This window comes from Falco naumanni, chromosome 1, assembly GCF_017639655.2.
Source record: "Falco naumanni isolate bFalNau1 chromosome 1, bFalNau1.pat, whole genome shotgun sequence".
Taxonomy (NCBI): Eukaryota; Metazoa; Chordata; class Aves; order Falconiformes; family Falconidae; genus Falco; species Falco naumanni.
In genome coordinates, this window is record NC_054054.1 from 38,282,019 (window position 1) to 38,309,370 (window position 27,352).

General features: G+C 60.2%; 1 protein-coding gene across 4 annotated transcripts; it reads left to right on the forward strand.

The window, feature by feature from the left end:
• On the forward strand, window positions 1–27,042 carry VAX2 (ventral anterior homeobox 2). Of its 4 annotated transcripts, XR_005827368.1 has the most exons (5): window positions 1–868; window positions 1,073–1,336; window positions 5,948–6,135; window positions 23,214–24,060; window positions 26,310–27,042. XR_005827368.1 is itself a non-coding variant. In XM_040590215.1 (4 exons), the coding sequence occupies exons 1-4, from the start codon at window positions 784–786 to the stop codon at window positions 23,700–23,702; spliced, it is 1,026 nt and encodes a 341-aa protein (XP_040446149.1). In that variant the 5' UTR covers window positions 1–783; the 3' UTR covers window positions 23,703–27,042. The 4 variants fall into 4 exon arrangements, 3 of the variants coding, with proteins under 3 accessions (XP_040446149.1, XP_040446160.1, XP_040446168.1); XM_040590215.1 differs by having other exon boundaries at window positions 23,214–27,042; XM_040590226.1 differs by having other exon boundaries at window positions 5–606; window positions 23,214–27,042.
• Window positions 27,043–27,352: the final 310 nt, after the last annotated feature.

Below are 27,352 nucleotides of genomic sequence, written 5' to 3' on the forward strand. Positions count from 1 at the left end.
CCCGCGGGTGAGCCCCCCGAGAAGGGATCCCCGCGGGAGCCGCCGCCCCCGGCCCTGCCCGCACTCCTGGGGCCGGGCAGCGGCCGCCGAGGGGCTCTTTGTTTACCAATCGGTGGCACGGACCGGGAGAGCAGGAAATTGCGTCTGTGCCCGGGCTGTTAATTTAAAATCGCCCCTTTCCCCCATCGCCTTCCCCACGGCCCGCTCCCCGCCGCGGCGGGGGCTCGTCCACCCGCTCCCGGCTCCGGCGGCCGGGGGATGCGCAGAGGAGCGCGGGGGAGGGCCGGGCCGGAGGAATAAGGACCCGTCTTCTTCCCCGGTCCCACCCCCGGCCGCTTCCTCTGCAGCTCCCTCCCATCGGCCTCCCCTTCCCCTCCGCCCCCCTAAAATCACACACACACCCCGCTTCTCCCCATCTCCCAATACTGATTTCCCCGCACGCGAATCCCAGCGCAGAACGGCGAGCCCCGGCACCGGCTGTTCCCCCGCCCGCTCCCGCCGCCTCCCCACCGGCACCGGGACCGGGACCGGGACCGGCGCTCCATGGAAGGGCAACGGCTGCGGCCGGAGCGCCTGAAGTTTGCCCGGAGCGAGGTGCCGCGGAAGGTGGAGCTGGGGAGGGCGCAGAGCTGGGGGGGGGCTCGGTCTCCTATCAAAGTTTTTAACTCCTTTTTACCCCCCACCCGCACCCTCTCGGGACGCCCCGACGTGTCCCACCGCGCCCCCCCCGCCCCCGGTACCACCCCTGGGCCGGTGGAGCGGGGGTGTGTGTGCACGGTTTAAATGCCAGCCCCGGGGGGGGAGCGGGCTGGCTCCGCCGCGGAGAGGCGGGAGGGCGACGGGCCCCTGGCGGTCTCCGGCCATGGGGGTGAGCTGGGGCACGGTGCCCCCAGCTCTGCCAGGGCGCTGAGCCCCGGGGGGGGGTGGTGGGTAGGGAGGGGCGGGGAGGGGAAGGGGTCTGGGGAGGGGGGGGGCTCCCCTCCCCCCCCGCCTAGTCTTGCCTCCTCTCTCCTTCTCTCTGTCTCTCTCCCTCTCTCCCTCCTGATGTTTGATCCCGCCGCGGCGCCCGCAGGGATGAGCGATGGAGGGGCCGAGCCTGGCAGGAGCCCCGTGCTGCTGGCCGAGCCCGCAGCCACCGGGCGGGCCCGGGAGAAGGCGCCGACCCGGGCGGAGCTGGAGAGCGCTCTGCGCGGCGGCGGCGGCGGCCGCGGCGGCTTCAAGGACATCCCGGGAACGTCGGCTGTCAGCCCCGGCTCCTCCAAGGAGTGCGCCCCGGACAGCGAGAGCCCGTCGGGAACCGGCGAGGCGGACTACTGCCGCCGCATCCTGGTGCGAGGTATGGGCAGGGTCCCCGGGCCCCGCGCTGCGCTCCCCACACCGGGGCACTGCCCGGCTGCACTCGCCCCCGCCGGCCGGCTCCTCGCTCCTCGCCTCGGGGCCGGGGGGCAGCGAGATGGGGCACGGTCGTGTGTGTGTGCGTGTGTCGGTGTCCCCCCCGCCGCCAGCCCCGGCACCGCTTTCAGCGCATCCCCGGCCGCTCCCGGGCGCTGGCCGGCTGCGAGTCCCGGCCTCCCGGCCCCTTCGCCGCGGCGGCTACTGCGGGCTCCGCTCCGTGCGGCGGGGCCCGGGCCGAGCCCCCAGCCCGCTCCGCCGTGCGGCTCCCGGCAGCGGGGCCGGGCTCACCCCGCCTGCCCGCCTCGGTTTGCGGCCGAGGGGCCGCGCTCGGCCGGGCGCAGCGGGCCGAACGGGGGCTCAGGGGATCGGCCGCGGGGCCACAGAGCCCCCGGGCCGGCCGAGCCCCGCCGGGGGTAAGGGCGGGCAGCGGGAGAGGGGTGAGAGCATCGGCTTTGCTTTAAAGCGTTGTCGCAGGAGAAAAGCGTCATGGAGCGGTGGCGAGTTAGGGGCTATTTTTTTTTTTTTTTTCTCTTTATAATATCGCTTGCTCGCCCGGGGACGGGAACGCGGCGAGCTCGGGACGCGGCGGGACCCAGAGCCGGCGCATCCCGCCGAGCCGCCCACGCTCGGCCGCCCGCCGGCCCGGGGCTCGGCGGCAGCAGCGCGGCTTGTGCAAGGCGAACCCCCAAAGTTTGGGGTGCCGCGGCGGGGAAGCGGCAGGTGCCGAGCGCTCCCCGGGGCGGGGGCTCCCGGGGCGGCAGCGCGCCTCCATCCCGAACCCTCTCCGGGGATGGTCCGCCGCCTCCGCCGCAGCCCGGGGAAGCTCCGCGGCCGCTCGGTGAGCAGGGCCGAGGCCGCCCGGCCTTTGCCCCGGCGCCGAGCCCTGCGCTCGGGCAGGGCGGCAGGGAGCGGAGCGGCGGCCCCGACCCGGCCGTGCCCGTCCTCTCGTGCCGCTCCGGGGCCGGTGGGGCCTGGGCCGGGTCCCAGCTCGTTCGTCATCCGCGGGCCTGGCACGGCGCGGCGCGGCTCGGCTCGGGCACCCCGGCCCGCCCGGAGGCTGCGAAGCGGGTGCAAACAGCCCTGCCGGCCGCCGAAGCCTCTTTCCCGGTTGTCGCGATAGGTGACTGTCGCCGACAGCCCGGCTGTCGCAGCCCCAGCCCTCCCCGTGCACCTCGGCGGGGGAGCGGGCAGTGCTCGGGAACAGTCCTCGGGGCGGCTGCGGGCCCTCGGTGGTCGCCCAGGCCGGGGTCAGGCCGGGGTCAGGCCTCCCCTCCGCCCGGCCTCGGCCTTACCGGGGCCGCCCCGACGGGCCCGGGGCAGGGAGCGGACTGGGGGTCGGTCCCCAAGCCTGGGGCAGGGTCCCCGCTTCATCCGGCCCCGGGGACCCCTGCCTGGCAGCGGCTGGTCTCACCATCTTGCTGCAGCCTTTACGGCGCGGACAAAATGGTGGCGGGGAGAAACGCTGCAAACCAACAGGAGCGGACCCGAAATAAAGCGAGGGGACAGCGGGGGGCACAGCCGGTGGCGGGGCCAAGCCCCTCGCTCCAGCCGTGCCCCGGCCGGGCCGCGCTCCCGGGGATGGGGTAGGTGCCAAGCACTGGCCGGCGCCAGGGAAGCGCTTCCAGGTCAGTTTTCTGCAAAATGCGGGGTTTTCTTAAAAAAAAAAAAAATTTTTAAAATATATTTTAAAATATTTTTCATTTCGGCCCCGGCTGCGGGGGCCGCTCCCCACCATCCCGCTGCCTGCCGCGGGGCCGGGACCGCATCTCCCCGTGGCTGCCCGGTGTGGAGTGGCTGCCCCGGGGCTGCCCGTCCCCGGTGGCTTCGGTGTGGCTGGGGCTCCTGGTGCGGCCTTGGCCTTCGGTGGGATCCCGTTGGGAAGCGGCGTGGTGGTCTGTGCCCAGGTCCCGCTCGGCCGGGACGGCACGGTACTGGGCACCGGCCGGGACGGAGCCTCCAGCCGGCGCAACGGGGCACCCGGCCATCCCCGTCTCGTCGGGGCGGCAGGGCTGGCGGCCACCCTTGGCCGCGGGTACGGCCGGGGTGTGAGCCGACAGCGGGCAGGTGCTTAGTGGGGATTAATGGGGCGAGCCGGGCCGCTCTGGAGCCGGTCCCACTGGCAGCATGGGGGCTGCAGCCCCGGTGGCAGTTGGAAGGGGAGGGGGCAGATCCTGGGGTGCTCCCTTCCCGGCCCGGTCCTGTGGGGGTTGCCCCGGCACTGTGCCCGGGGGATGCGGGTGGGTGCAGGGACAGTGGTGCTGTTTGGGGGGCACCAAGAAGGGCCGCGGGCTCCCGTGCCCCCAGGCGCATCCCGAGGCGTGTGTGCCGCCGGCCCCGGCATGGAGAGGGATGCATTTGGGGGCGTTGGAGCGGGCATGCACCCCAGAAATGCCCTGGCAGCTGTGTCGGTGCAGAGACCCTGTACACATGGGTGCGGATGGTGTGTCCCTGTGCGGGGGAGAGGTGTCCCTCGTGCACATGCGTGTGCGCGTGGTCTGTCCCTGGGCCTACCGGGCCATCTGTGCCTGCCGGCTCCGCTGTGTGGGTTGGTGTGCAGGATGTGTCCCCCAGCCTGCTGTGCTGTGCTGCAGCGTGTGCAGGCTGTGAAATTGCTGTTCACCAGCTCGGGGTTTCCTGAAGCTGCTGCCCAAGCACCTTCCCTCCCACTCCCCCGCCGCCTCTGCCTGCCCTGCCTCGTCGTATTTAGCCACTCTGGCAGGGAAGAAGTCAGTGACCTCGGCCCCAGACCTCGTCTGGGGGGTGTCAGTCCCAGGCCTGGTCCTGGACATGCTGCCATCAGGTGCAGCCTGGTCCCCAAGAGCAGAACCTGTCACCTCAGCCCCGCCGGAGCAGCTGCTGGAAAACCCTGGACAGCCACGGCAGGACCTGGTGGGTGCTGGGGGTCTGGGGTCCAGCAGCTGATGGGCTCTCAGGAGGGGTTTCTGCAGGCAAGATGGTGTTGTGGCCTTCCTGGCATGGTGGGGGTGGCCGTGGCCCCCCCCAAACCTGGCCAGCCGGGCAGTGGGGAGGATCGGCGGTGTGCCATAGGGCTGCGACCTGCTTGTGCTGCGGGGGCTGCAGCGGGGGGTTTCGCCTCTTCCCTGCCACGCTGGCACCGTGGGCTCTGCTTCCTTCCCTCCCCTCCGGTGCTGTGCCCAGCCCGCTCCCCCCACCCCGTGCCCCAGCTGCTGGGGGGAAATAACAATAAATAATACCCGTAATAATGCCGGCAGCGCCGTACGGAGCGGTGAGGGTGGAGGGGCAGCTACTTGCAGCTGCGGCTGGGAAGCATGGGTGTCTCTGTTAGCCGCTAGTCGCTGGCAGCCCCGGCTGTTGTTGTGTTGGGGGACCATGGTGTGGGCACGGGAGTGCGGACGTGGTCTGGGCATCATCTCTGCAAACACGTTTTCCCTTGCAAAATGGTTCCCAGGCTGGCGTCCTGATCCCACTGGAGATTCCCTACCAGAGATACCTCCAAACCCTTTCCTTTCTGGCAGCCCCATGCTCACCCATGGAGTTTGGGGGTGTGGATCGGAGCCCACACTGCTGGTCCCAGCAGACCCTCCCCAGTCCCTCCGTCGCCCTGGTTCTCTCTGTAGTGCTGTGCTCCAGCTTGGAGTGGGCTGGCCCGGCCGGGACGGTGCCTCTGCCACGTACCACAACATAGCGGTGGGAAACCGGCTTCGGGACTGGGCACCCTCTCCCCACCCTGTGCTTGCCCCCTGCTCCCGCCATCCCCATGCCAGCTCTGCCGTCCCTGTGCCGGCTCCATCATCCCTTCCCAGGCTGCTCCTCACCGTTTTCCCCCTTCCTGCCCCAGCAATTTTATAATTCTTTCACGCCTGAGTCAGCCAGAAAGAGATAAAGCCACTTACCTCCAGCCAGGGCTGGGGGGACCTCGGGTCCCCCTGGGCTTGGGAGCCAGGAGCCCCGACAGTGGGGCCCAGCACCGGGCACCCTTTAGCCAAGAGCTGCCCCAAAGCAGGAGCTGCTGCTTTTCAAGAAAATAGCCCTTCAATGAGAACAATTCTGGAAAGGAGGGAATTGTAACAGAGATAATTTTTTTTCTGGAAGGACAGAAATAAAAAATAATATATATTATTATAATGAAAAAAATTAATTATAACTCTTTCTTGGTATAGAACTCCTTTCTGCTTCTGGCTTTCAGAAACTATTATTTCTGTGACTAAACAGTCTGTTTTCCTTAAAGACTTTTTTGTTTCTATTTATCTCTTTGAGGAAAATAATAATAATCGTGAAGACTTGTTACCGTTCCCTGGAGGTTTATAAACTTGCAGTATTTGGGGCCAGAGGGGACAACCGAACTATGGGATGTCGCTTCTTTTAGCTGCAGCTTGGGGGATTTTCACAGTTACTGCTTCAGCAAGCCCCCCAGGTGGGCAGCAGCCCTAACGGAGTTTAATTCAGCTTTTTCTCCCCCAGTAACTGGCCTTTTGGTCCAGTTCTGCCACTGCTTTTCCTCCCCACCCCAGCTTTTTTCCTCCCTGGAGACTTTTTTTCCTGACAGCCTTTCTCCCCGCTTCCCTCTCAGATGCCAAAGGGACGATCCGGGAGATCGTGCTCCCCAAGGGCTTGGACCTGGACCGGCCCAAGCGGACGCGGACATCCTTCACGGCGGAGCAGCTCTACCGCCTGGAGCTGGAGTTCCAGCGCTGCCAGTACGTGGTGGGCAGGGAGAGGACGGAGCTAGCGCGGCAGCTCAACCTCTCCGAGACCCAGGTAAGCGTCGTGGCGGCTCCTCCGTGGTGGGGACGTCCTGGTGGCCCTGCAGCGTGTCCGCATGCAGCCGGGTGTGCCGGCCACCGGCGTGCTGAGGGTAGTGGGGACAGGCAGAGCAGGCAGCAAGTGGGGCTGGGGTGGTTGAGAGCCGGGGCTGAGCTGAGTCCCCGGTCCCAAACCCAGGCGGCGGGGCTCGGTGCTTGCTGGGGTGGAGGAATGCTGGCCAGTGTTTTGGTCAGGAGCTGGGGCTGAGCGTGGCCAGGGAGAAGTGTTCATGATGCTACGGGCAGTGGCTCTCCTCCACCCCTTCCTCTTGAGCCAGAGGAGTGGTCGGTTTAGGGTTAGAGGGGACAAGGGGCAGCCCTGAGTGGTGTCTGTTGGGACCCCCACCCCTGCCAGCTGTCGTGCTGCTCCCCCGTGAGCAGCATCCCCCTGGGAGGCTCTGGCAAAGCAGGGAAAGGATGAGAGCAGGAGGGCATCAGCAGGGACCCTTATGGCAGCACCCACAGTGCAGGTGGGCGAGCAGGGTCAGACGGTGTTGTGGGTGCTGTTGGGATCAGGTATTTGGCTGTGTACGAGCTGGATGGATCCCACATGGATCCTGCACCCCGCCGCTCCCCCCTCTCTGTAGCCTTACTCTCCCACTTCCAGCGAGGTGGGATGCCACTGGGGACTGTCCTTGCAGACTGGGGGACCCCTGAGCTGCGGCGTGGCCTGGGCATCTCTTTTCCATCACACCCCGCATGCCCGGCACTGTGCAGAGCTTTGCCAGTGGGGTGGGATTTTCCCGGTTCTTCTCTGCCAAGGTTTGCCCGGTGTGGAGAGAGCTGGGCTGCTCGGAAAACCCTGGGTGAGCAGAGGTGGGAGAGGTTGCGCGTGTTTGAAAGTTGATGTTGATGTCTGCTAAGCAAATAGTGCATCTGCTGGGGTTGTGATGGTTTTGGCTTGAAAATTCATGCAGAAATAGTAAGAATAATAAAATTAATGAAGTCTGCAGTGCCAAACAGCACAGCTGGGAACTATGGAAAAACCCTGTCAGCCCCTTCTCTGGCCAGTAATGCACATTTGGAGGCAGCTACGTGGTTTCACCGATTCAGATAGGAAATAATTTCGATTTTTTCAACCCCCTCATGGAACGAACCTATCCCAGCCGTCAGCAGCCAAGCCCCCAGCTCCAGGCTCCCCCTGTGTGCTGACGGGCTTTGGTTTTGGGGAGACCCTGTTGCTCTGTGGTGCTTTGGTATTCGTTGTGCAGCTGCTGCACGATCCTGCAAGGGGGATTAGAGGCCCTGGTGCACAAAAAATAAGTCGCTCTCGGCTCTTTTGGTAGCAGAGTGGGTTTGATTTTTGGTAAGGAGCGGGTTTCTGTCTGCGGGATATGTGCACAGAGGCGCTGGTTAGGAGCAAAGCAGCTGGGTGCTCCACAGGGGTCCCTCTGCGTGGGGTCCCAGCTGAAGCTCTGGTCCCAGCATCACCTCCAGGGAGCTGGGAGGGACATGGGTGGGCTTGGCCGTGCTGTGCCGGGGGAAGAGCTTCATCTCCCTAGCAGGCACGGGAAGGGATGGGCAGCCGGTGCGTGGGGCAGAGGGCTGTGCCGAGCAGGGTGCCGGCTGCCGCAGCCCAGGGCCAGGAGGGCGCAGCCTCTCCATAGGGACTGATGTCTGCTTATTTACTGCTTGCTTGGTGCCTCATTGCTGCCTTCATCACTCAGTGAGAAAATTCACACCCTGTAGGCCACGGCTGTCTCTTCTCTTTTGCTTCCCGCATCCTCTTTTCCCCATCTCTCTCCTTCATCTCTGTCTTTTTTAATCCCTTTCTGTGCTTTTCATAGCATTTCTTTCCCTACAGCAAACTCCCAGTTGTACCTTCCTGGCTCTCTGCTGCTGTCCGTCCCTCCCCAGCCACCACCTTGCCTGGGGATGGCAGTGCCAGGCTCGATGACTGGCTTCCTCCTCTCATTAGCAGGGTGCAGGTCCTTGTGGGTCATGGTTTCAGGCTCTCTGAACACTCAGGCGTCACCCCCCACCCCAGTCCCTTGCTGTTCTTGTGCTCGGAGGCTCGTCCTTGTGGATGAGAGGTTTCCTTCGTTGCTGTAGGAGCTAGGTGACGGCAGGGTTTTACAAGACCCCGTCGATCTGGAGGGTATTGTGTGGTTCCATGCAGCATGCTGGTCTGGTCTAAATGTGGCTGGGACACTGGATAGTCCTCACCAACTGCTCCTGTCCCACCAGGCTCCTCTGTGTCCATCAGTTCAGACAGGGAGAAATCCAACATTTGCAACAATCGGGGTATTTTGGATACTTCTGGGGATTTTCCTCCCAGCGTTATCCAGCAGCAGCTCCCAGGGCTTAGGGCAGTTCATGGTATAGTTACTCCATCTAAAGTTTTGTGGGTGGATTCCCGACCAGCAGCATCTTGTGGCTCTTTCTTGGTTGACATTTGCATTGTGCTGGTGGTTGGGACAGTGGGACGGATCCTTTACATCCCCTCACTGGGTTATATCTCTGTTTCAAGGTTAGGAAACCAGCTGCTCCCAACTTTGCTCTCTGCCGGCATCCCCGGACACAATGGGAGCTCACTGTGTCCCACTATGGGACGGGAGAGCAAAGCAGAGGGGCATTAAGGAAGGGGCCCCCAAGAAGGTTTTTTTTGTGCCTGTGAATGTTCAGGGGGAGAAGAATGATTCATCTCCACTCCTCTGTGAGAGGAGAGTGGTGCAAGCAGCGTGATGAGATAGGAAGAGACACGATGTCATCACAGCTGGAGAGCTGCAGCCAAGCATTCCTGTAAGTGGGTCCGCCGATCAGGCTGCACCCCTGAGAAATCCTGCTGGAGTAAAAAAGGGCCTCTTTTAGGCTGTTATTTTACTTTCCTGGCATCTGATCCCGCTTTTTGGCAGACTTCGAGGCAGAAGGCTGTCGCTGCCCTTGGCAGGGAAGCCAGAATGACCCACCTCCATGTTGGGGAGCAGGGATCTTCTTGCTTTCTTGTCTCTGGCCCCTGCCTCAGGGAGGGGGGATCACCCAGGGCAGTGGGAGGATCACCCAGGCTAAGGCAGGGAGAAGCAGCACAGCCACTCCGTGCCAGGGGGAGGCTCAGAGCCGCGCGTGCCGGAGCAGCAGCAGCCGCAGAAGCTGGTGCCCAGATGAGCCTGCCCTTGCCCTGCGCAGGGCCACCCGCTGTTGTCCCTCCATGGCCACCTTGCCATCTCTCCAGAGCCAGCCCTGCACCTTGTCCCCCATGCCTGCCTGTGGGGCTTAGCTAGGCCTGCTGCACCCAGGGCATGTGGGGGGGGGAGTTTCGGAACCACTTGTGCTCTGGTGAAGATGAGGAGGGTGCTTCGACCTGCCCTAGCTCTCTCCAGCCCAGGGAATTCACCTCATCCCTGCAGGGAGCCATGTACCTGTTCTGCGTCGCTGGGAGCTGCTTGGTCTCCAGCCCAATGCCATTTTGCTTTTTCTAATTAATCCATGGATATGGTTAGTGTTAAATGAGTTTAATTAGCCTGTAGAATATTTTCATTAACTTGTCAAGCAGCGACCTGGAGATGCGGATGTTCCGGCTGCTGCATCCCAGGTGAGCTGTCATCCCCGGTGAGAGCGGCAGGGGGGCTGCCCCAGCCCACCCTGGCACAAGCCGTCCAGAATCTGGCCCCATGTGCACAGCGGAGAGTAGCCCGTATCCCTGCATCAGGCTTTCTCCAGGCAGCACGTCCCAAGGCATTAGTGGAAAAGTGTCCCTTCTTAGTGTCATTAAGGGATAGAAAACGCAAGGCAGAGAGGAGGCTGAGGCAGAAGGACCACGGGGGGGATGGCGAAGGGAGGATAATTCCCACAAATCCCCCGGTAGGAGGAGAGGCGGGATGGGCTCGCCGAGGGGATTTGCCTGGGCCAGGAGGCTTTGCTCTCTGGGTCAGGAGTTCAATGCCAGGCTCAGGTTCAAGTGACCCGCTGTATTTGCCAGCTCTTCTTGCCCTCCTTAGAGCAAGGACAGAGGAGTGACACTACATTGAGCAAGGGCCCCTTCTGAGGGCTGGGCACCCAGGTCATGACAGGGCTGGTTCTGATGTTCTCCACGCAGCACCCAGCACTGAGCTGCCAAGAGGCATCTCACCCCTTCCCAAAGGCAGGAGCTCTGGGGGACAGGGCTGTCCTCAGTTGAGGAGGGCACAGCTAGGACCCATGCTGTCCTTGCTGGCAGCTCGTGGACCCATGCACCGCCTGGAAGATACTGGTGAACTTTTGGGCTCTGGCTCCTGTGCAGCATCTGAAGACCTTTTGTAGAGGAACGGTGGAGCACAGGGTGGAGAGAGGTCATAGCATCATGCTTCTTGCTTGCCTGGTCACTGGAAAGTTGATGGGACCCCCACAGATCCCCTGGTGTTCCCCTCACTGCGGTGGGTTCCATCACAGCCGGGCTAGCGGGGCTTCCTAGGGACAAACCCTTGGGCTGTCCTTGGCAGAGGCTGGGCTCCTACAGCTCTGTCACTGCCGGTGGCCCAGCACCCTCCGAGCAGCGTGTGCAGCGTGGGGAGGGTACTTGCAGCACAGAGCTTTCAGGACTGTGATCCCCTCAGCGTGGAGCAAAGCACGTGAGAAAGCAGCTGAGCCAGAGAAGGGGCAGGAAAGTCTATTTATAGCCCGGCAATTAAGATGATGCAGTTAAAAATGAATCGCACCTCAACTCGTTAACAACTATTGGTCTCTGCAGTGAGAGAACAGTGGTTAGTGGTTGGTGCCAGCACAAGTTGTCCTCTCATAAGGAGAACTGTGGGAGAGCTGTGGTCTGGAGGAGGTGAGGGTCACCCAGAGCTTGGTGACGGGAGCTGCAGGCTAGGGCTTCCCCAGGGCACAAGAGGCAGGTAGGACCGTAATGCTGGTCTGCCTGCTCAGAGCAGCACACTCCTCAGCCTTGGGGCCTCTGTGAGTCCTCAGGGTGTGGGGAAGCTGAATTTTCGAAGTTTGCTGGAAAACCCTTTTCTAGACCATGCAGAAAATACCAGTGTCATAGCTGAGTATGTTCTTTTCTGAGGAGGCCTCCATCTTTCCACCCCTCCATCCCTCCATCCTTCCACCCGTCCTTCCACCCATCCCTCCACCCATCCCTCATGCTCTGCTGTGCATAGAAAAATAGTCCCGGACATCTTCTGTGGTTCACATTGCCTCTACCCCACTGCTCTGACGGCATTGCTGTTCCGTGTCATGGTTGCTCACACTGACTGTTCTCCTGTGGGTCATTGCTCCACGGGGAATGTTTTCTCCCCTCTGCCTGGGAAGCTGCAGCCCTGCTGGCACTGTGGGGTGCCCCATTCTGATGCATCCTGGTTTGATGCTTCCACCGCCAGTGCTGTTCCCAGCTGGGTGCTCCTGTCCATCCCCCTAGACTGCTTCTGGTGGAGCTTTTTCTGGATGGGCTGAAGGGTGCCCTGTTTTCCTGGAGGAGTTCTCTGCCAGACTGGGTCTGACTCAGCTTCTTGAGGGACCTGGGGTGCCTAGAACTGGCCCAGGGGATGTGGGGATGGTGGGATGGGGAGGCAGGTAGCTGAGGGAAGCATCATGTCCAGCCGTGGTAGCCTGCAGTCAGCTCCTGCTGCCAAAGCCTTGGGTACCGAGTCTGCTCTGAAGTGAGTAGGTGGCAACAGGGCACATCAGCTTGGGTGATCCTGTATTCAATGACTCCCAGGTCGCATCCAGATGCTGGCTCTGATGTGGAAGAGAGGGGGGTCCTGGGTCCCGTTGCAGGAGGTGACCACTGGAGATGCTCGGTTTCTTCCAGGGTGACTCTGAGCATCTCCAGTAGCTTCAGGGTGCCTGTCCCACATGCCAGCCCGTGTCAGAGCACGCTTGTGGAGTAAACCTGCTCACATGGACAAGCTAATCCCATCCTCTCCTCGTGGCGGGGACATGTGGTGGGGTTTACCCTGCAGCCACGGGGCCCTGGGCTGGTGGCAATAAGTCTGTGTCATAACCAGGTACCACACAGCGGTAGGACCGGGCTGGCACAGCCTGCCCACTGCCTCCGCCTGCCTGACCCCAGCCCTCCGGGTTCCTCCAAAATGCACCATTTTGGCGTTTTGTTTCCCAAAGCATGTCAGGGAGCACTGGCTTCTTGGTGGGGGATTGGAAAACGTTTCTAGGAGAGGAAAGGAGCAGCTCTCCTTCGGAGGGAATGAGGGGAGCCTCTGGAAATAGGGCTCTTATACAGGACAGCTGCCCCTGTGATGAATTAAATAACCTGAAGTATCAGGGTACCTCTACGGTTCTCAACTGGCACTAGGCAAAATGTCCGATATAAGTAAATGTGAAATCATTGAGATTTTTGTCATTAAGCATTTTCGATCAGAAGTGCCTGCGCAGTAAAAAACAGTTGTGATGGAAAATTTCAACACTAAATGTTGCGGGAGGGCTGGGTGTTTCCAGAGCAATCTCCAAGGCTTTCTCAGCACACTCCAGGTAAATATAATTTAAGAAAAATTGTTTCCTAAAAACGACAGTTTCTAATGGAAATTGGTTTGAGTGACAGTTTTGGAGCTATCTCTGATGCTGGGGCAGGAATCTCAAATGTGATGGCCCAAACCCCAGCCGCTGCCCGGGGTCCCACCACCTGCCCGCACACTCTGGCCAGGTGCTGGGTATCAGACCCGCGGGGCCGGGGCCGGGGCTGCGTGGAGAATGTCCCTGCCGGGGTGGGATGGACAGTGTCTCCCATCCTTTCCAGGCAACATTTTCAGAAACCCCAATAAATGGGGGAAACCAGCCGTCAGCCTCTGCCGATTCCTCCGAGGAGACCAACGGTTTGTCTCTACCCAATTTGGGTGTGTTGGAGGATGCTCCTCCCAGGTCACCTTGCTCTGGGGCCACCGGGCTGGGTGGTGAAGGACAGGTCACCCCTGGCAGACCTGCCTGCAGAGCCCAGCCCCCTCCCTGCTCCTTCGTTTCCATTCACAAAGGGCGTGGGAGCACCGGGATGTTCTGTTGTGAAGCAGAAAATATCCTGAATTTTGGAGCAAAGGCTGAGGGCATGCTTCTGGCCGGGATTCTGGATCAGCGGTGGGGTGAGGTGGTGCTCAGGGGACAGGCTCCTGGCTGAGGGCACACAGCGGCTTGGGGTCGGGTCCCACGGTGGGCTGCAGCTCAGCACGGCTGGAAGCATGGCCCCGTGTGTGTCTGTCCTGGGTGCAGCAGCGGGTTTGGAGCGGGGGGTGGTGTTCAGGGGTGCAGAGAGGCTGGGGGAGAAGCCAAGGGATGAGTCCGTCCCCACTCTGGCTGCAGCTGGGGAGAGGCAGATGGGTCATGCAGGCTCTGCACCGTTATGAAACCTCTGGGCAAGGCGGCTTTGGGCAGCGAGCCCGCCAGCTTACACAACGCCGGGGCCCGAGCCTGTGCCGAGCCTCGCCAGCCCATGGCCCCATGCGGGACGGAGGGAGGAGGAGGAGGAAGAGGAAGGGTGGCCGGCAAGCTGTGGAGCTGGGGCTGGCTGGGTCTTGCCTTCCTCCGTGCCGCAGTGGGCATCAGCTGATGGCGGCGGGGAGCTAATCCGGTGAGGAAAATGGCCTCGGCCGGCAGCTATGAATAGTCCTGGGTGGCCGGCGTACCGGAGGTGTGCGCAGTGTGGGATGCATGATGGCACTGGGATCAGCCCCGGGGCAGGGCTGCCGAATAATAAACACCATTAAAAAGCAATAACATATCCCCCAGCCCTGCCCGCACGGGTGCCGGGGCGATGCTCATGCAGGTCCTGGGGGAGGATGGGCATCATTCCATTGGGAGGCCGAGGGGCTCAGGTGTTTTGGGGGCATTGGGGGATGCTGGTGTGTGGGAGCACATGTGCTGGGGCAAGCAGGCTGCAATGAGCAGGTGTGACATGCGCACTGCTTGGGACTGGGGTGGGCAAGGAACAGGGGCTTCGGGCTCCCACCGGCAAACCATGATTGCTCCGGAGCGACGTCCCACCGCTGCTTGGCCACAAGCCAGCAAAACGCATCAGTTAGGTGCCAGCTGATACAAAAAATTAGCTGAAGAGAGGCGAGGGCACTGCCCGGTCCTCGGTCCTCGGCTGGCCAGCGTGGCCACATCCTGCTCTGCAGGCTCTGGGGTGGGGATGAGAGCATGTTGGGCAGCGTGTGGGGGTGGATGAGTGGAGCAGGGGCAGTGTGAGGCAGCTACTGGGCTGAAACCCTCAGCAGATCCCTGCATCCCTCAGCACCGTGGGGCAATGGGCTCCTGCCCTGTGCCTTTCCATCCCCGGAGCATGCGGGAAGCTTGGCTTGCTGGCAGGGGGTCTCTGTCGGGATTAACCGCTTGGAAAGAATTTGTTTTGTAGCTGGGAGGTGTTTGTTTTGTAGCTGGGAGGTGTTGGAGGGCAGGGATCGGAGCAGCATCCCGGCTGCCAGCATCTGCAGGGCAGGCTGAGCCATCGGAGAAGGGGCTGGGGGAGGCTCAGGCGCTCCCTAGGTTCGTGGCACAGGGTAGGAGGGCCCAAACCACTCATGTGCTCCATCCCGGTGCCACCAGCTGTGGTAGCTGTGGAGAGCCATGCTCGCGGCACACGCTGCCCCATGGCTGCTCCCGGACGCTGCCGCACCGGGCTCAGCCGGGCTGCCGGGAGCAGGGCCAGGAGCTCCCACTGTGCCATGGCACGGATGCTGCATGCCACCGCGCCTGGAGCTGGGAGCCTGCTCGGAGCTGACGCCACGGGCTGCAGCCGCCGCTCCAGCGAGCAGGGAGATGCCACGTCCTCCCTGCCTGGGTCTGTCCCCTTCCCCAGAGCCCTGCCTGCGCTGCTGCCTGTTCCCTGCCCGTGCATGAGCGGGGAACTGGGATGCTCAGTGAGCCCCTCGAGCAACTGCAGGTAGATGTGACCCCGTGGCAGATGATGCGATTTGGGGGGTTTGCGTGTGCATCTGGCCCCTCCGGTGCACACACACGCGTGGTGGGGCATGTGCGAGCACAGGTGTGGTGTGCGGGAGCATGGCGGAGCAGGGTGCAAGCGTGCACACAGTGCGCAGAGTTTGCAATGTGGGGGTCTTGAGCGGGAGCAGAGGGTGGCTCAGCCGCCTGCCTGTCCGTCCTGCTGCTGGGCAGGCGCAGATGGACAGACGGTGCCGTGGCAGAGCACCCGCACTGTGCCGCCCTGAGAAGTTCAGATGCTCGGTGACATTTTGCATCGCTTTCCCTTTGCGAGGAGAGCAGGTGAACCGAAGCTCTTTTGCTTCCCTCCCAGGCGGGGAGCAGCGGTGGTGCTCCCTGACACGTGGAGAGGGACGCTGGAGGTTCCAGTGGGCTCCTGGAGCCTGTTCCTGTAAGGGTGAATCCTTCCTCGTGGTGGGGGATCCATGTGCAGAGAAAAGCCAGAGGATGGAGAAATCTGTGGGTACATCTGTGACCCTCAGCAGCTCATTCAGTTGCATAGCAGGCACTAAGAGTGTGTAGAAAATAAAACAATATAAAAGAAAATGTTAAAAATAAAAAGAATTGAATGTAATGGAATAGAATAGAATAGAATAGAATAAAATAGAATAGAATAGAATAGAATAAATATAGGGTAATATAAACGAGAATAGAATAAAAGGAAAAAAAAAAGCTCCTAGCTGCCCGGGTCAGACAGGCTGGGACCTGGGCAGCAGCGCGGCTGGCCGGGGTTGCTGCAGGGACCCCCCGCCAGGCTCTCCGAGGGCTGCACGTCCCACTCCCAGGCACGCTGTCTGGCGGTGGTGGCCCTGTGGACACTCCCGCTGCAGCAGGAGATGCTAGGGAGCAGGGGGAGTTGCGGTGTTGCTTTCCCGGCGGCAGTCAGTGCTGTTTCTGCACTTGCCTTGCCCTTCTCTTTGGAGGGTTCACTCGGTGTTTGGGCAGCGTTTGCTCTGGTGATCAGGGGGGAATGGGCCAGGGGAGAGCTTTTTTTGGGAAGAAGGGAAAACACGAATATTTTTATAATAATATATATGATATATATTAAATATATACAAATATATTCAACCTTTACATCCCTGCTCCAGAGCTGCTGCATGGCGCTGCCAGCTCCCCTGAGACCATTCTCCTGGCAGTTTGGGATTTGTTTTTTGTGATTTCTTTTCCCCTTACTCTCTGTAAATGGGAGCGTGGTGGGAGTCACGTAGCCCACAGTGGATGAACTTGCAACCCGAGGTCCTCGTGGGGCTGAGCCCCCTCCTATGCTGCTGGGTGACAGCAGGACTTGCAAGGAGAAGAGGGCAACAGGGTGGGAGGCTCCGTGGTGCCATGGGGAAAGCACATCCTGAAATGATGAAGCAGCAGGTTTCAACCTTCTGAGCTGCTTTTCCACCCAATGCACAGCTGAGTTCTCATACTCTTGGTCATTCCTAGTTGGACACCACATCCAGCCTCTCCACCAGCGAGAAAGGATTGACCTTGCTCTGAGCAATAGGTATCTCCAGCTTCTGGCGTGGTGGAAAGAGGGAGTGGGAACAAAATCTGCAGCTATGGGCAGGTCGGTGAGGTGATGGTGGTGTTTTATTGTGTGCTGAGGACTGTTGTAATGAGTCCTGAAAGCTTTGGGTGGGTCTGCCAGTCTGGGACAGACCTGTTACAGCACTGGGGTTATTGCCTTCCTTTTCTGCTGGTGGGTATTGCAGTTCATGCTCTGGTGGCACCCACAGGTCCTGGGGGGTGTGTGGGTGCCCACCATGCTCAGTACTCAGACACCAAAGCAGAAGTGTTGCTGTCCCTAAGCAGAGGGACAGAGGGGTGAGAGGTGCCAGTGTCCCATGGGGTTGGTGTCAGAGGTGGGAACCGCATGCCTGTGTCCCAGCTAGATACCTTTGGTCCTGTCTTCTTCATATGCCGTGGGACGCTTAGACCTGGCTAAGTCTTCTAGGAAGGAATATGCTTTATTAACACTTTGGTTAGAGTCTCTGCTGTGGAAGCCAGTTCTCCAAAATTAACCTTATTGCTGTGTTCAGCCTCGAGCCATCTCATGCTGGCCAAGCACCAGCGCTCTGGGCTCTCAGTACATCCATGCATACATACCAGAGGGGGGATGCACGATGAGGTGACCACATCTGTCACACATGACCCACAACCTGCAGGTGAATGTGGACTGTTGCAGTGAGCTACGGCTCCCGTGTCCCTCCCTGGTGAATGCACACGTGGCTGGTGGCTACTCTGCTGCTGTGTGGGTAGGCTGAGGGCCTGATTTTTTTATGGAAACACCTAGCCCAGGACAGAGCAGATTTTCCTGCTTGATTTTCCTGCTGCAGGACCTAGAAAAGTCACATGCTTCCAAGCACTAATGGACTTGAAAGGCAGATGGACCTTTCTGACCAGCTTGTAGGACTTTCCTCCTCACTCTAGTCAATCCAGGACATCTCTCTTAGGAGAACCTTCTGTGCTAACCAGACAGCCCAGTGTGATGGCAAACACACTCCTGCCCCAGGAATGGAGCTCCACGGGAAGTTATCCCCATGCTCCACCTATAGTGTCTCTGCCATTCGAGTCTACCTTGCTTCAGCCCAGGGATCATGTCTTACCCCTGCTCACTCTGACAAGACATCCCCTGCTCTTACCAGTCTCTTCTGTGGCAGAGACTGAGGAAAGCAGAATTTCCAGATACAGAAGCACAAGGGGTTTCATCCCGAGATCCCTCCAGCCACTCACCGCACAGAAAGGTGGACACTAGATCTGGTCACAGTGATGGATTGAATGCCCAGTGCCAGGACTCATTCTCCAAACACTCGTGCATCTATAAATCCGCAAGCCATGCTTCATACCTTCAGCATCATGCTCTCTCTTGCATGCCGTGTCTCCTAGGGCTTTCAGAGTCATCTTCTCTACACGGCTTGCCTTCTCCCTGTCCTCTGAGAGTCACCTTCCTTTTCTGGTGAACGCATGACCTCTCATGTCCTGCTCTTCAGTCGCATCCAAATGCATGTTGTTGTCTATTTGTCTGCATCCAGGCTTGACCTGACATGATTGTCACGTGTGGTCCTGGATCCCACAGCCCCAGGCAGGGGATTTACAGCCTCCAGGAGCCATGGGCTCTTCCTGGGGCTCCTCTGGAGCACGGGGAGGCTCCCCCCCCATCCCCATGCCCTCCCCAACCATCTGTCCTCTCTGCCCCCTAGGCATCTGGGGATTGGCCTTTCTCCATTCCCAGGGAAAAGGTGTCCTCGCTCTCACTTTCTTCTTCACCCCCTAGTCTGGCAGGAGAGCTGGAGGTGGCTGGTTTCCTCCCACAGCCCTTCAGTTATTAACCATAGCTCACCGAGCTGGTAACTGAGAAACAAAATATTGCGCACAGGGCTATGTTGCCTCCTCCATAGACGCTGGAGATGTGGTGTCCACCAGAGATGTGCCAGCATGGTCCTCCCTGCCCTTCCCCCAGGCCAGACTAGGAAGGGTGTCATTGCCCCATCACAGTCATGCACTAGTTCACCCAGTAACTTGGACGAGGAAGACAGCTGCTTTTTTAGAGAAGGAAACGAAGCCAATCTTATCAAAGCAGATTTCAGCAAAGCACTCGCTAAGGTGGCCGATGGGGAGCTATGAATGAAACCACAGCAAAAGATGGGTAGAGAACTTGTGGTGTGGAGGAGAAACTGTAACTGAGGGGAGATGGTGGAGGGGATTGCTGAAAGACGAGGGATCAAGGCTGGAGGGAAATTACTCACGGACTTGTCAAGGACTGCGTCTAGCTGAGCTTATTTACATCTCCACTGATAGAACTCAGGGCTTGATCATAATGGAGGATGAAAAGGACATGGATCTACTAATTAATGACAAGCTGTATATGAACTTTAGCCGTGAAGGCCAATGTGATCTTGCTCATCTGATATGTCACTAGTGCAGATGGGGAAGAGCTCACGTCAGTCTACGAGGCATGAGGAAACCTTATTTAGCAGAACACGTTCAGCCTGGGCCGTGGTGTTCAAGGGCAATGGGTGCAGAGGTGAGGCAAGGATGGGAGAACCTCCTGCAGGAGGATCAGGCGTTGGGTGAAGGCGGGGAGGGCTACAGAAAGTTTCTATCTATGCCTATCAATGGAGGTATCATCACCAGTGGCGTCAGCCAGCCCAGATGAAAGAGTGAGAGCAAAGGATATTCTGGCTGGGAAGAGTCTCCCAGAACAGGGAGACAGGACAGTCTCCCAGCAGCAGCACTGAGGAGGAGGAACCCAATGGGTTTTCTTCTCCTAAGGACCATATTGCCACCCTTCCCCAGCTGAACCCCGTGTTGAGCCATTGGAGACTGGCGTCACCTCCAACCTTTACTCCCTCTTGTCCTTCAGTGTTTCCCCTCGTGTCCCCAGTGGTGTGGAACTGGGTTTCAGCACCAGAAATTCATGCACATCAATATCCACTTCAGTTTCTATTGATCTATTTATTGGACTTCCCCATCTGTATTGCTGTTAATTGTTGGTATTCAGCGTCATACCCAGAGAGATGACGGCTGCCCCGGGAAAGTTCCTCCCCAGCTGACCAAGAGCTCCCCAGGAGAAGTGGCAACACAAACCAAATCCTGAAACGCTCAGGAAAAAGGAGCTGCCGTGGCCCGCTGGAGGAGGAGGTGGAACAGAACAGACCTCTGAAGACCCTGGCAAGGGCCCTTTGCTTTTATGGAGCTGTGTTTTACAGCCTGTAGAAGACAACCAGAACGTCAGAGCTGACCTTAGGGGACACAGAGGCTGAGGAGCTTCTCTCTGCTGGTGGTCAGTGGTGGAAGAGGAGAGAAAACAGCACTTGGGGTGTAAAGTGATCCTGTCCTTGCTATATCTTTCCAGCCACTGGCATCTTGGGGAGCGCTCACCACGAGGAGGTGCCCAGATCTTCACGTTAAATCTTGATGGGTCTGTTCTCCCATGATTTTTCCGAGCCCCTTCTTCAGCCCACTCATGTTCTGACTTCCAGGGCACCCTGCAGCAGGGACTAACACCATCTGTGCTGCCCGAAGGGGCTCTGCCTCCCACGTTGCTGTGGTTTCTAGCTGCTACCTGGCGACAACACCTGATGCCTCCTAGTCCTTGCTTTAGGAAACCCCCTGACTCCCTGTGGCGGTTCCCCTTGCCTGCGCCAGCTGTGATGCTGCAGAGCAGGAGCATGCCACACCTGCCTCTTCCCCTGGGGCTCGGTTCTTCCTTCTGCAGGGTGCTGTGGTGTCTCTGCTTGCCCTTTTCTGATGCGTGGTGATGGGGCTGTGCCTCCGCTCAGGTCACTGGTTCCCAAGTCAGTAAGAGCAGTAACCTATCAAGGGACACCCTGCCCTGGCTAGTGCTGCTCAGCACAATGCCAGAGTGGGTATAAGGAAGAAATTGTTTATGATGAGGGTGGCGAGGCGCTGGCACAGGCTGCCCAGAGCAGCTGTGGATGCCCCATCCCTGGCAGTGTCCAAGGCCAGGTTGGACGGGGCTGGGAGCAACCTGGTCTAGAGGAAGGTGTTCCTGCCCATGGCAGGGGCGTGGAACGGGATGTGCTTTAAGGTGCCTTCCAACCCAAACCATTCCATGATTCTGTGATTCTGTGCCCTGCGGACTCCTCCTGCCATGTTAGAAGCTGTGATTCAGTGTGCTTTGCAAAGCAGAGAGCTTTGCAGGGGCTGTCCGTGCCACAGTTTCCCTTTGCACTGAAACATGGTTTAGTGGTGGCCTTGGCAGTGTGGGGTTAGCACTTGGACTCCATGATCTTAAAGCTCTTTTCCAACCTAAATGATACTGTGAAGTCCCTGTGCAGCCTCAGAGGGTCTCTGAGACCTGTCAGCATCTCAGGGTACCTGGAGGCGATGAACTCAAACCAGGAGGGCGCAGGGACCAGGAAGAGAGGGAGGAAAGCTGGGGGTGGGCTCCCAGCCTCCAAGCCTGGGCAGCAGGCTCAGACGTACACCAGGCTGAAGGAAGCAGGGTTTGGGTTGGGCATGCGACAGCAGAGCTCCGCAGCACCCTGGTTTGGGGCTGAGGGATGGAGATGGCTGAGAAGGTGGGCTCCATCCATCCATCTCCATCCTCCCTGGCACAGCGAGGCGAGGCTGGGACTGGGCTGCTATGCCCAGGAAAGGCCAGGAGATGCTGAGCCTGATCTGTGGGTGGTGGTGTCGGGAGTGGGAAGGGTGGGTGCTGGTGCACCCTCCCTGCTGAGGGGATGAGGATCCCACTGCCACCTCCCACTGCGCACCCGGCTGGGCTGGGAAAATGCGGCTTGTGGGCAGCTCCTGGGCACTTCATGCCCATCCTCAAGGACATAATCATGCTGATGGGGATTTTTTTAGGCTCTCACTCTTCCAGAGTTGGCTGGCTGGGGGATGCTTTGAGCAGAGCGCGCTGGGGTTCTACACGTTTCTGTAGGGATTTACAGCAGAAGCTTTGTTAAGATGTCAACAAAGATGCAGGACTGTGGGGCTGTGTGAGTCCCAATTGGCACTGCCACCCATGCACTGGGGCTCTGTGCTCCCCAGAATGTGGCAGCTCTAGGGGGTCCCTACCAGAAAAGCTGGTGGGCTGCGAATTCTGCATCAGGTTGCTGTGCCCCAGGCTGCGGGACCGTGGGAGCAGAGACCCCTGCCTATACCTGGGGGGGACAGTGGGGAGGGGGTGTCAGCCCTGGGGACCTGGCTGGGCTGTGACGTTAGCCCTGCGGTCCCAGTGGCGCTGAGGGATTCAGGATCCCTGTGCGGGGCCAAGCGAGTGAGCGGGCATGCATGGGCAGTGAACGTCCTTGGGAGCTTCCATGCGGGGCTCTGTGGGTATGGGGGGGTAGGATGTGGGCTGCCAGTGGCCCGTGGTGCCAGGAGGTTTCACCTGTGGGGTATGAGCTCAGCCCCGTGGTCCTGGTGTCCCCCCATTGCCCAGGAGCACCTCCCGCTGCTCCTCCCTGAGCATCCCCAGCCTCTGGCCGGCTTCGCCCAGACGTCGGCTCCACTATTATGTCCCCTGAAAGGGGCCAGGGGGCTGAGACCTCCTCCACCCCCACGCTCCATTAGCTCTGTACTGTGGGTCTATTGTGCCAGGGGACGCGCGAGGGCTGTGTCAGTGAGTGACTGTCCTGCCCCAGTGAGTTTCCGATGACTCGGATGAGTGAGACCTGCTGGCCCCAGAGCAGATGGGGACAGAGGCTGTGCCCGTGTGCTGGGGTTTACTCCCAGGGTCCCGGCCAACGTCCAGTTCATCCACGCAGGTGCCGCCCCGCCATCCACCACGCTCTAATCCGAGTGTCTTCCCATCCGTCTCCTTCCCTCACCTCCATCTCCGTCCATCTGTCTGTCCCTCATGCCTCTCTCTCTCTCTCTCTCTCTCTGCCTGTCCTACCCCTCTGCTCTGCCAGGGAGGGACAGAAACAGGGGGCTGCCCTCCCAGGGGAGAGGTTAGGGGGTGTGGGGGCAGCCATAGGGGGCCGGGAGCCACGGGCTGGGGACCAGCTCCATGTCCCACCCTGGTAAGTCAGGTGCAGTTTGGGGGCTGGGGGTGTCCCATGGGGGCCACAGTCCGGACTTGCTCCTTTGGCCAGAGGCAGGTTGGGGCGGGAATGTCCCCAGCTGGGTTGGGGCACAGGAGTAGGTCTGTGCCCAGAGATCCAGGGCCACCAGAAGCCATCCTGTCCCCTAACGTGTTCCCCTGCACCGTAGCAAAGCCAGGGACCCTCCGTCCTGCCCTGTCTCTTGGCCTGGTGAGGGAAGGGTTTGCAGGTGGGGGCACCAACCTGGGTTTGATGGCCACCACAGAGGAGAGTCCAGCACATCCCGTAGCGCAGCAGCCCCGGGAGAGCCAGCACAGGGCAGAGCCGGGCAGCAGCAGAGGGGCTCAGCCCCGGGCTTCTGGCTCCCGGCTCCTACCCTGGGTCCTACCCCGGGCTCCCACCCCCAGGCTCCTGTCCCACTCTCTCCTGGTGGCACCTTCCAGAATTTGCCATTTCCTTGGAAGCAGCAGGCGGGAGCGACTTATCCACAGTCCCTGTGGCGGGGGATGGATCTCGCTTGGGCGTTTATTTTAATACGTTTCTCTCTCTCGTATCTCTCACTCTCTCCTGGTTCTCGCCTCTCTTTCCCCGGCCCCCCTGCACTCTCTTTCTGTCCGTGCCTTCCTGTCCCCCCGCCCCGTCCCCCGGCTCCCCCCCTCAGGTCAAGGTCTGGTTCCAGAACCGGCGCACCAAGCAGAAGAAGGACCAGAGCAGGGACTCTGAGAAACGCTCCACCACCACCTCCGAGTCCTTTGCCACCTGCAACATCCTCCGGCTGCTGGAGCAAGGCCGGCTCCTCTCCGTCCCGGCCCCCCCCAGCCTCCTCTCTCCCACCTCCAACCCCATCGGCAGTCCTACGGGCAACGGATCTGGCTTGGCCACCCCGGGAACCACCTCTCCCGGGCTTGGCGGCGGGAGCAGCCCACCGGGACCGGGAGCCTTCAGCCTGCAGGTCCCTTCTCTTGCCTCTTCCTCCTCCTCCTCGTCCTCGCCCAGGCTGCCGGCCGCCCCGCTGTGCTTTGCGGGGCCGTTCCTGGGCAGCCTGCACGACCTCCCGGGCGCTTACGGACTGGGCACTTCTGCTTTTGAGCCTTACACGCGGCTGGAAAGGAAAGACAATTCTATACCCAGCAAGAAGCCAAGCCCTTAAATGAAAATGAGTGTCAAAAGGTGTCCCCCCCTCCACCAGCCCCCACATCCCCATGCACCCTGTGCCCCCACACGGGGTTTGATTTGGCAAGTGGGATGTGGAAGACTGTTCGCCTCCTGTCTGGGGGGTGTGTGTGCCCGTGCGAGTGTGTGCACACACGTGTGAGTGTGCATGCCTGGCCCCCCCACCCCCGGCACGCCAATGCAGCCGTGAATGACTCCCTGCAACTCCTTGCTGCAGGGTTGGCGCTGAACCCGCTCACACCTCAGGGGGTGTTCCTGGGTGTCCCGTGTCACCAGCGATGTCCTGTCCCTCACTGACGCCGCTGGATCTGCCAGGGCCACATTCCCTCCTTCAGGTATCGCCCACTCAGGGTCTGGAAGATGATGCTCTGGTCTGTGCTTCGTGGGTTGGGAGAGGAGCAGCTCTGGGCGATGGGGCACTGGGGGGGGGGTTGCTGATGCCCCATGGTCCTTTGGCACCCCATACGGGTGGGACCGGAGAGCCCCGGTCCCTCTGGACTGTCACTCTGGGGTCTGTGCTGTTGGGGTCACTGCCAAAGCCCCGGGGAGCAGGAGGGCACCCCAAAGGTAGAGCACAGGGCAGTGCTGGGCTCTGTCCCTGCCATGCCACGGTGTCCTTGGGCAAGTGTCAGGCCTCAGTTTCCCCACCTGCAAAGGGCTGGGTGCTCTGGCTGAGGCTGTCTTGGAGCATCCCGGTGGCTGTGGGGTCCAGGTCCCCTCTGCCAGCAGGGAGCACCGCTCCTGTGGGATGCTTGTCCTTGGAGGGCAGGGGAAATGGGGAGGTTTGGGGGGGACCGACAGTGCTGGTGATGTCTCCAGCCCCCCGCACTGGTGGTCCCTGTGCTCTGGAGCAAGCGGCCACCCCAACTCCTGAGACATCCCCAGGCTCCTCTGTGCCTGCTTGTGCAGAGTTAACCATTGTCCTAGACCCTGTCCCACCCCAGCAAACCCCCAGGAATGCCGGAGAGGCCTTGGATCCCCCTGGGGGGGCTGTGGTGGGTTTGGGTCAGGCCACCATCATGCATCCCAACAAGGAAACTCCACCGAGGGGGATGCAGATGCATGGGCAGTTGTGATGCTGGGATCTGCTCCTCTGTGTCAGGTCAGGTCACGGGTCTCTTTGCCGTCAGCGGGAGCCCAAAGCACCCCCGTCGCCATCCTGGGGTGCTGGGTGCTCAGCGCTGGCACTGCAGCGAGCCCCACCCTGAGCACTGGCCTAGCAGCATCTCCCCGCCTTGCTCCCATCACCTGGCACAACCAGGGTCCAGCCCTGAGAGGTGCTGAGCACCCACTGCTTGCAAAGGCAGGGCCCTGCCCCTCGGGCAGCCTCAGCTGCTCTTCCTGCCTCAGCACCCTGATTCCAGGGGGTGACGATGGCTTCCCGTAGGGCAGGATTTGGCCTCAGATGTGCGGTGCTGGGGCCATTCTCAGGCAGGGCACGGCGCAGGGATGTTGTGGGGGAATGAGCTCCATAGGGTTGATGGTGGGCTTGGAGTCCTGCTGCTGGCAAAAATAAGAGAGTCGTTGCATGAGGTGGCCCTTGGGGAAAGGGGCAGCATGGGCCCCTGGCATCTGCTGAGGGAGGTCTATGCTGGGCAGAGTCTGGCCCTTCTGTGGTGTGGGCTTTGCCTCGGCAGGGTACTCTGTGGTGGCATCACCTCAGCAGGATGCTCTGCAGTGGCATTGCCTTGGCGGGGTACCCTGCAGTGGCATCACTGTGGCGGGATGCTCTGCGGTGGCATCACCTCGGCCTGGTGCCCTGCAGTGGCATTGCGGTGGCAGGATGCTCTGCTGGCACAGCCCTGGCAGGACACCCTGCAGAGACATTGCTGTGGCAGGATTGGGGGGATACCCTGAGCCCCCTCCCTGTGCCCAGGAGCTGCCATGGGGCTCGTGCCCCCTGCACACCCCCAAACCGAGGGGTTCCCGCATCCTCCTGCTGCGGTTTCATGCAGAAGAATAATTACCACTGAGCAAGTCACTGGCCTGACCCAGGCCGAGCATCCCTGTGTGTGCTGCAGCCCCCCCGCCCCGGCTGCTGCTCTGTAGGGACTGGTCCCTAAGGGGGACACAGCTGCTAGCCCACCTGTTCCCAAGATTTTGCAGGGAAATATTTAAAATAAATGATTTTATGAAAAGGTTTCGGTGATTTTTATTTTTCCTTTAAATCAAGCATTTCTATGAAATAGTATTTATTGATCACCTCAAGTCTGGAGCACTTTATGGGAGTGAGCCCTCAGGTCTTGTGCTGCTCTGCAGAGCTCAGGAGGGGTCAGCACCCCCCCAGCTGCAGGTGGGGAAACTGAGGCAGGGTTTGCTCAGAGATGCAGGAAGCAGGGACAGCGTTTGGCTCACGTAATGACCTCCCCTCTCCTGGCCCAGCTCAGACCACAGCTCGCTGCCAACACCTCCGTACCTCTCCCTAAATGTATTTGCTGGATCTCTTGGTGCCCTGGGGTGCTCAAACCCCGACACCCCAATGACGTATTTGACTGAGGTTTTGGATTTTGACAGGACAACGACCTTCTCCCCTCCCTTCATCACTTAATTTATATTTATATTGCCGTTCTTCATCCTTTCCCAGTCTGCAGATGTGGTATTCCAAGACAGAGAGCTGAGGCGGGCAGAGCAGGCAGCAGGGAAGCCGTGCCCACCTGGCTACGCCGAGATGGGGGAAATGCTGCCATCAAACCTCCCCAGGATTTGTTTTGCTTTGGTTTTCCCTCTTCCCCCTGGGAGCAGCTGAACTGCAGGAATTTCTGGAGGGTTTTGGACCCTGGTTCCTCCCACTCTGGGCTCACTGGGAGGAAACTTGGTCCAGTTTGATGGAGAAGTGACCCCCTTGCACCTTCATGGGTGGGGGAGGTTTGGGGGCATTTCAGAGAAAGCAAAATCCAGTTTTATTTTCGAGGGAACTCCCAAAACCTGGGAGTTTTTGGGGTAGTGGTCCTCCCAGTGTGTTTGCCCAGCTCGGGGCATCCTCGTGGGTCTCCATCCTCCTCCCATCTGGGCAGGGGGAAAGGTGGAAAGTGAGGCAGGGAGGCCATGGGCTGCCTTGCAATACGATGGGAAGCCCTTTCTGCCAATTTAAACCCAAATGCTGCTTTCACAAAGGCTCCAAACCTGATCCAAAGCTGCTGCTTCTCCAAAGTTTCTTCTCCCAAAGCAAACAGCCCCAGCGAAGCTGTCCTGGCAGGGTGGGAAGGTGCCGTGGGGAAGCCAGCTCGCCCCAGCCTGCCCCGCTCCGCTCGCCTCCGGCAGCTCCTTGTATGATTGGAAAAAACATAAAGGTTAAAAAAAAAAAAAAAAAGTACTGGCTGTAAAACTTTAACAAATAATGTGGTTTCTTATGGTTTCTAATGGTTAATAAAAGTTATGTCCTGCCTCCTGCCTGCCTCCTCCTCCTCCATCGCCTTTTGGAGCGGTGGCTCTCGTGGGGGGCTTGGCAGGGAGGTGTTCTGAAGCCCGTCATTGCCTGCTCTCTGCTGTCCTGTGTGCATCTTCAGAGCCCCCCCCCCCGAGCATGCACGCTCGGAGGTACCTCCGCTACAGCCCCCCCAAGCAGCACCCCCTCACCCCCCCCCCCCCGATGCTCCCCCCTCCCCAGCAGACACAGGGCTGCCCTGT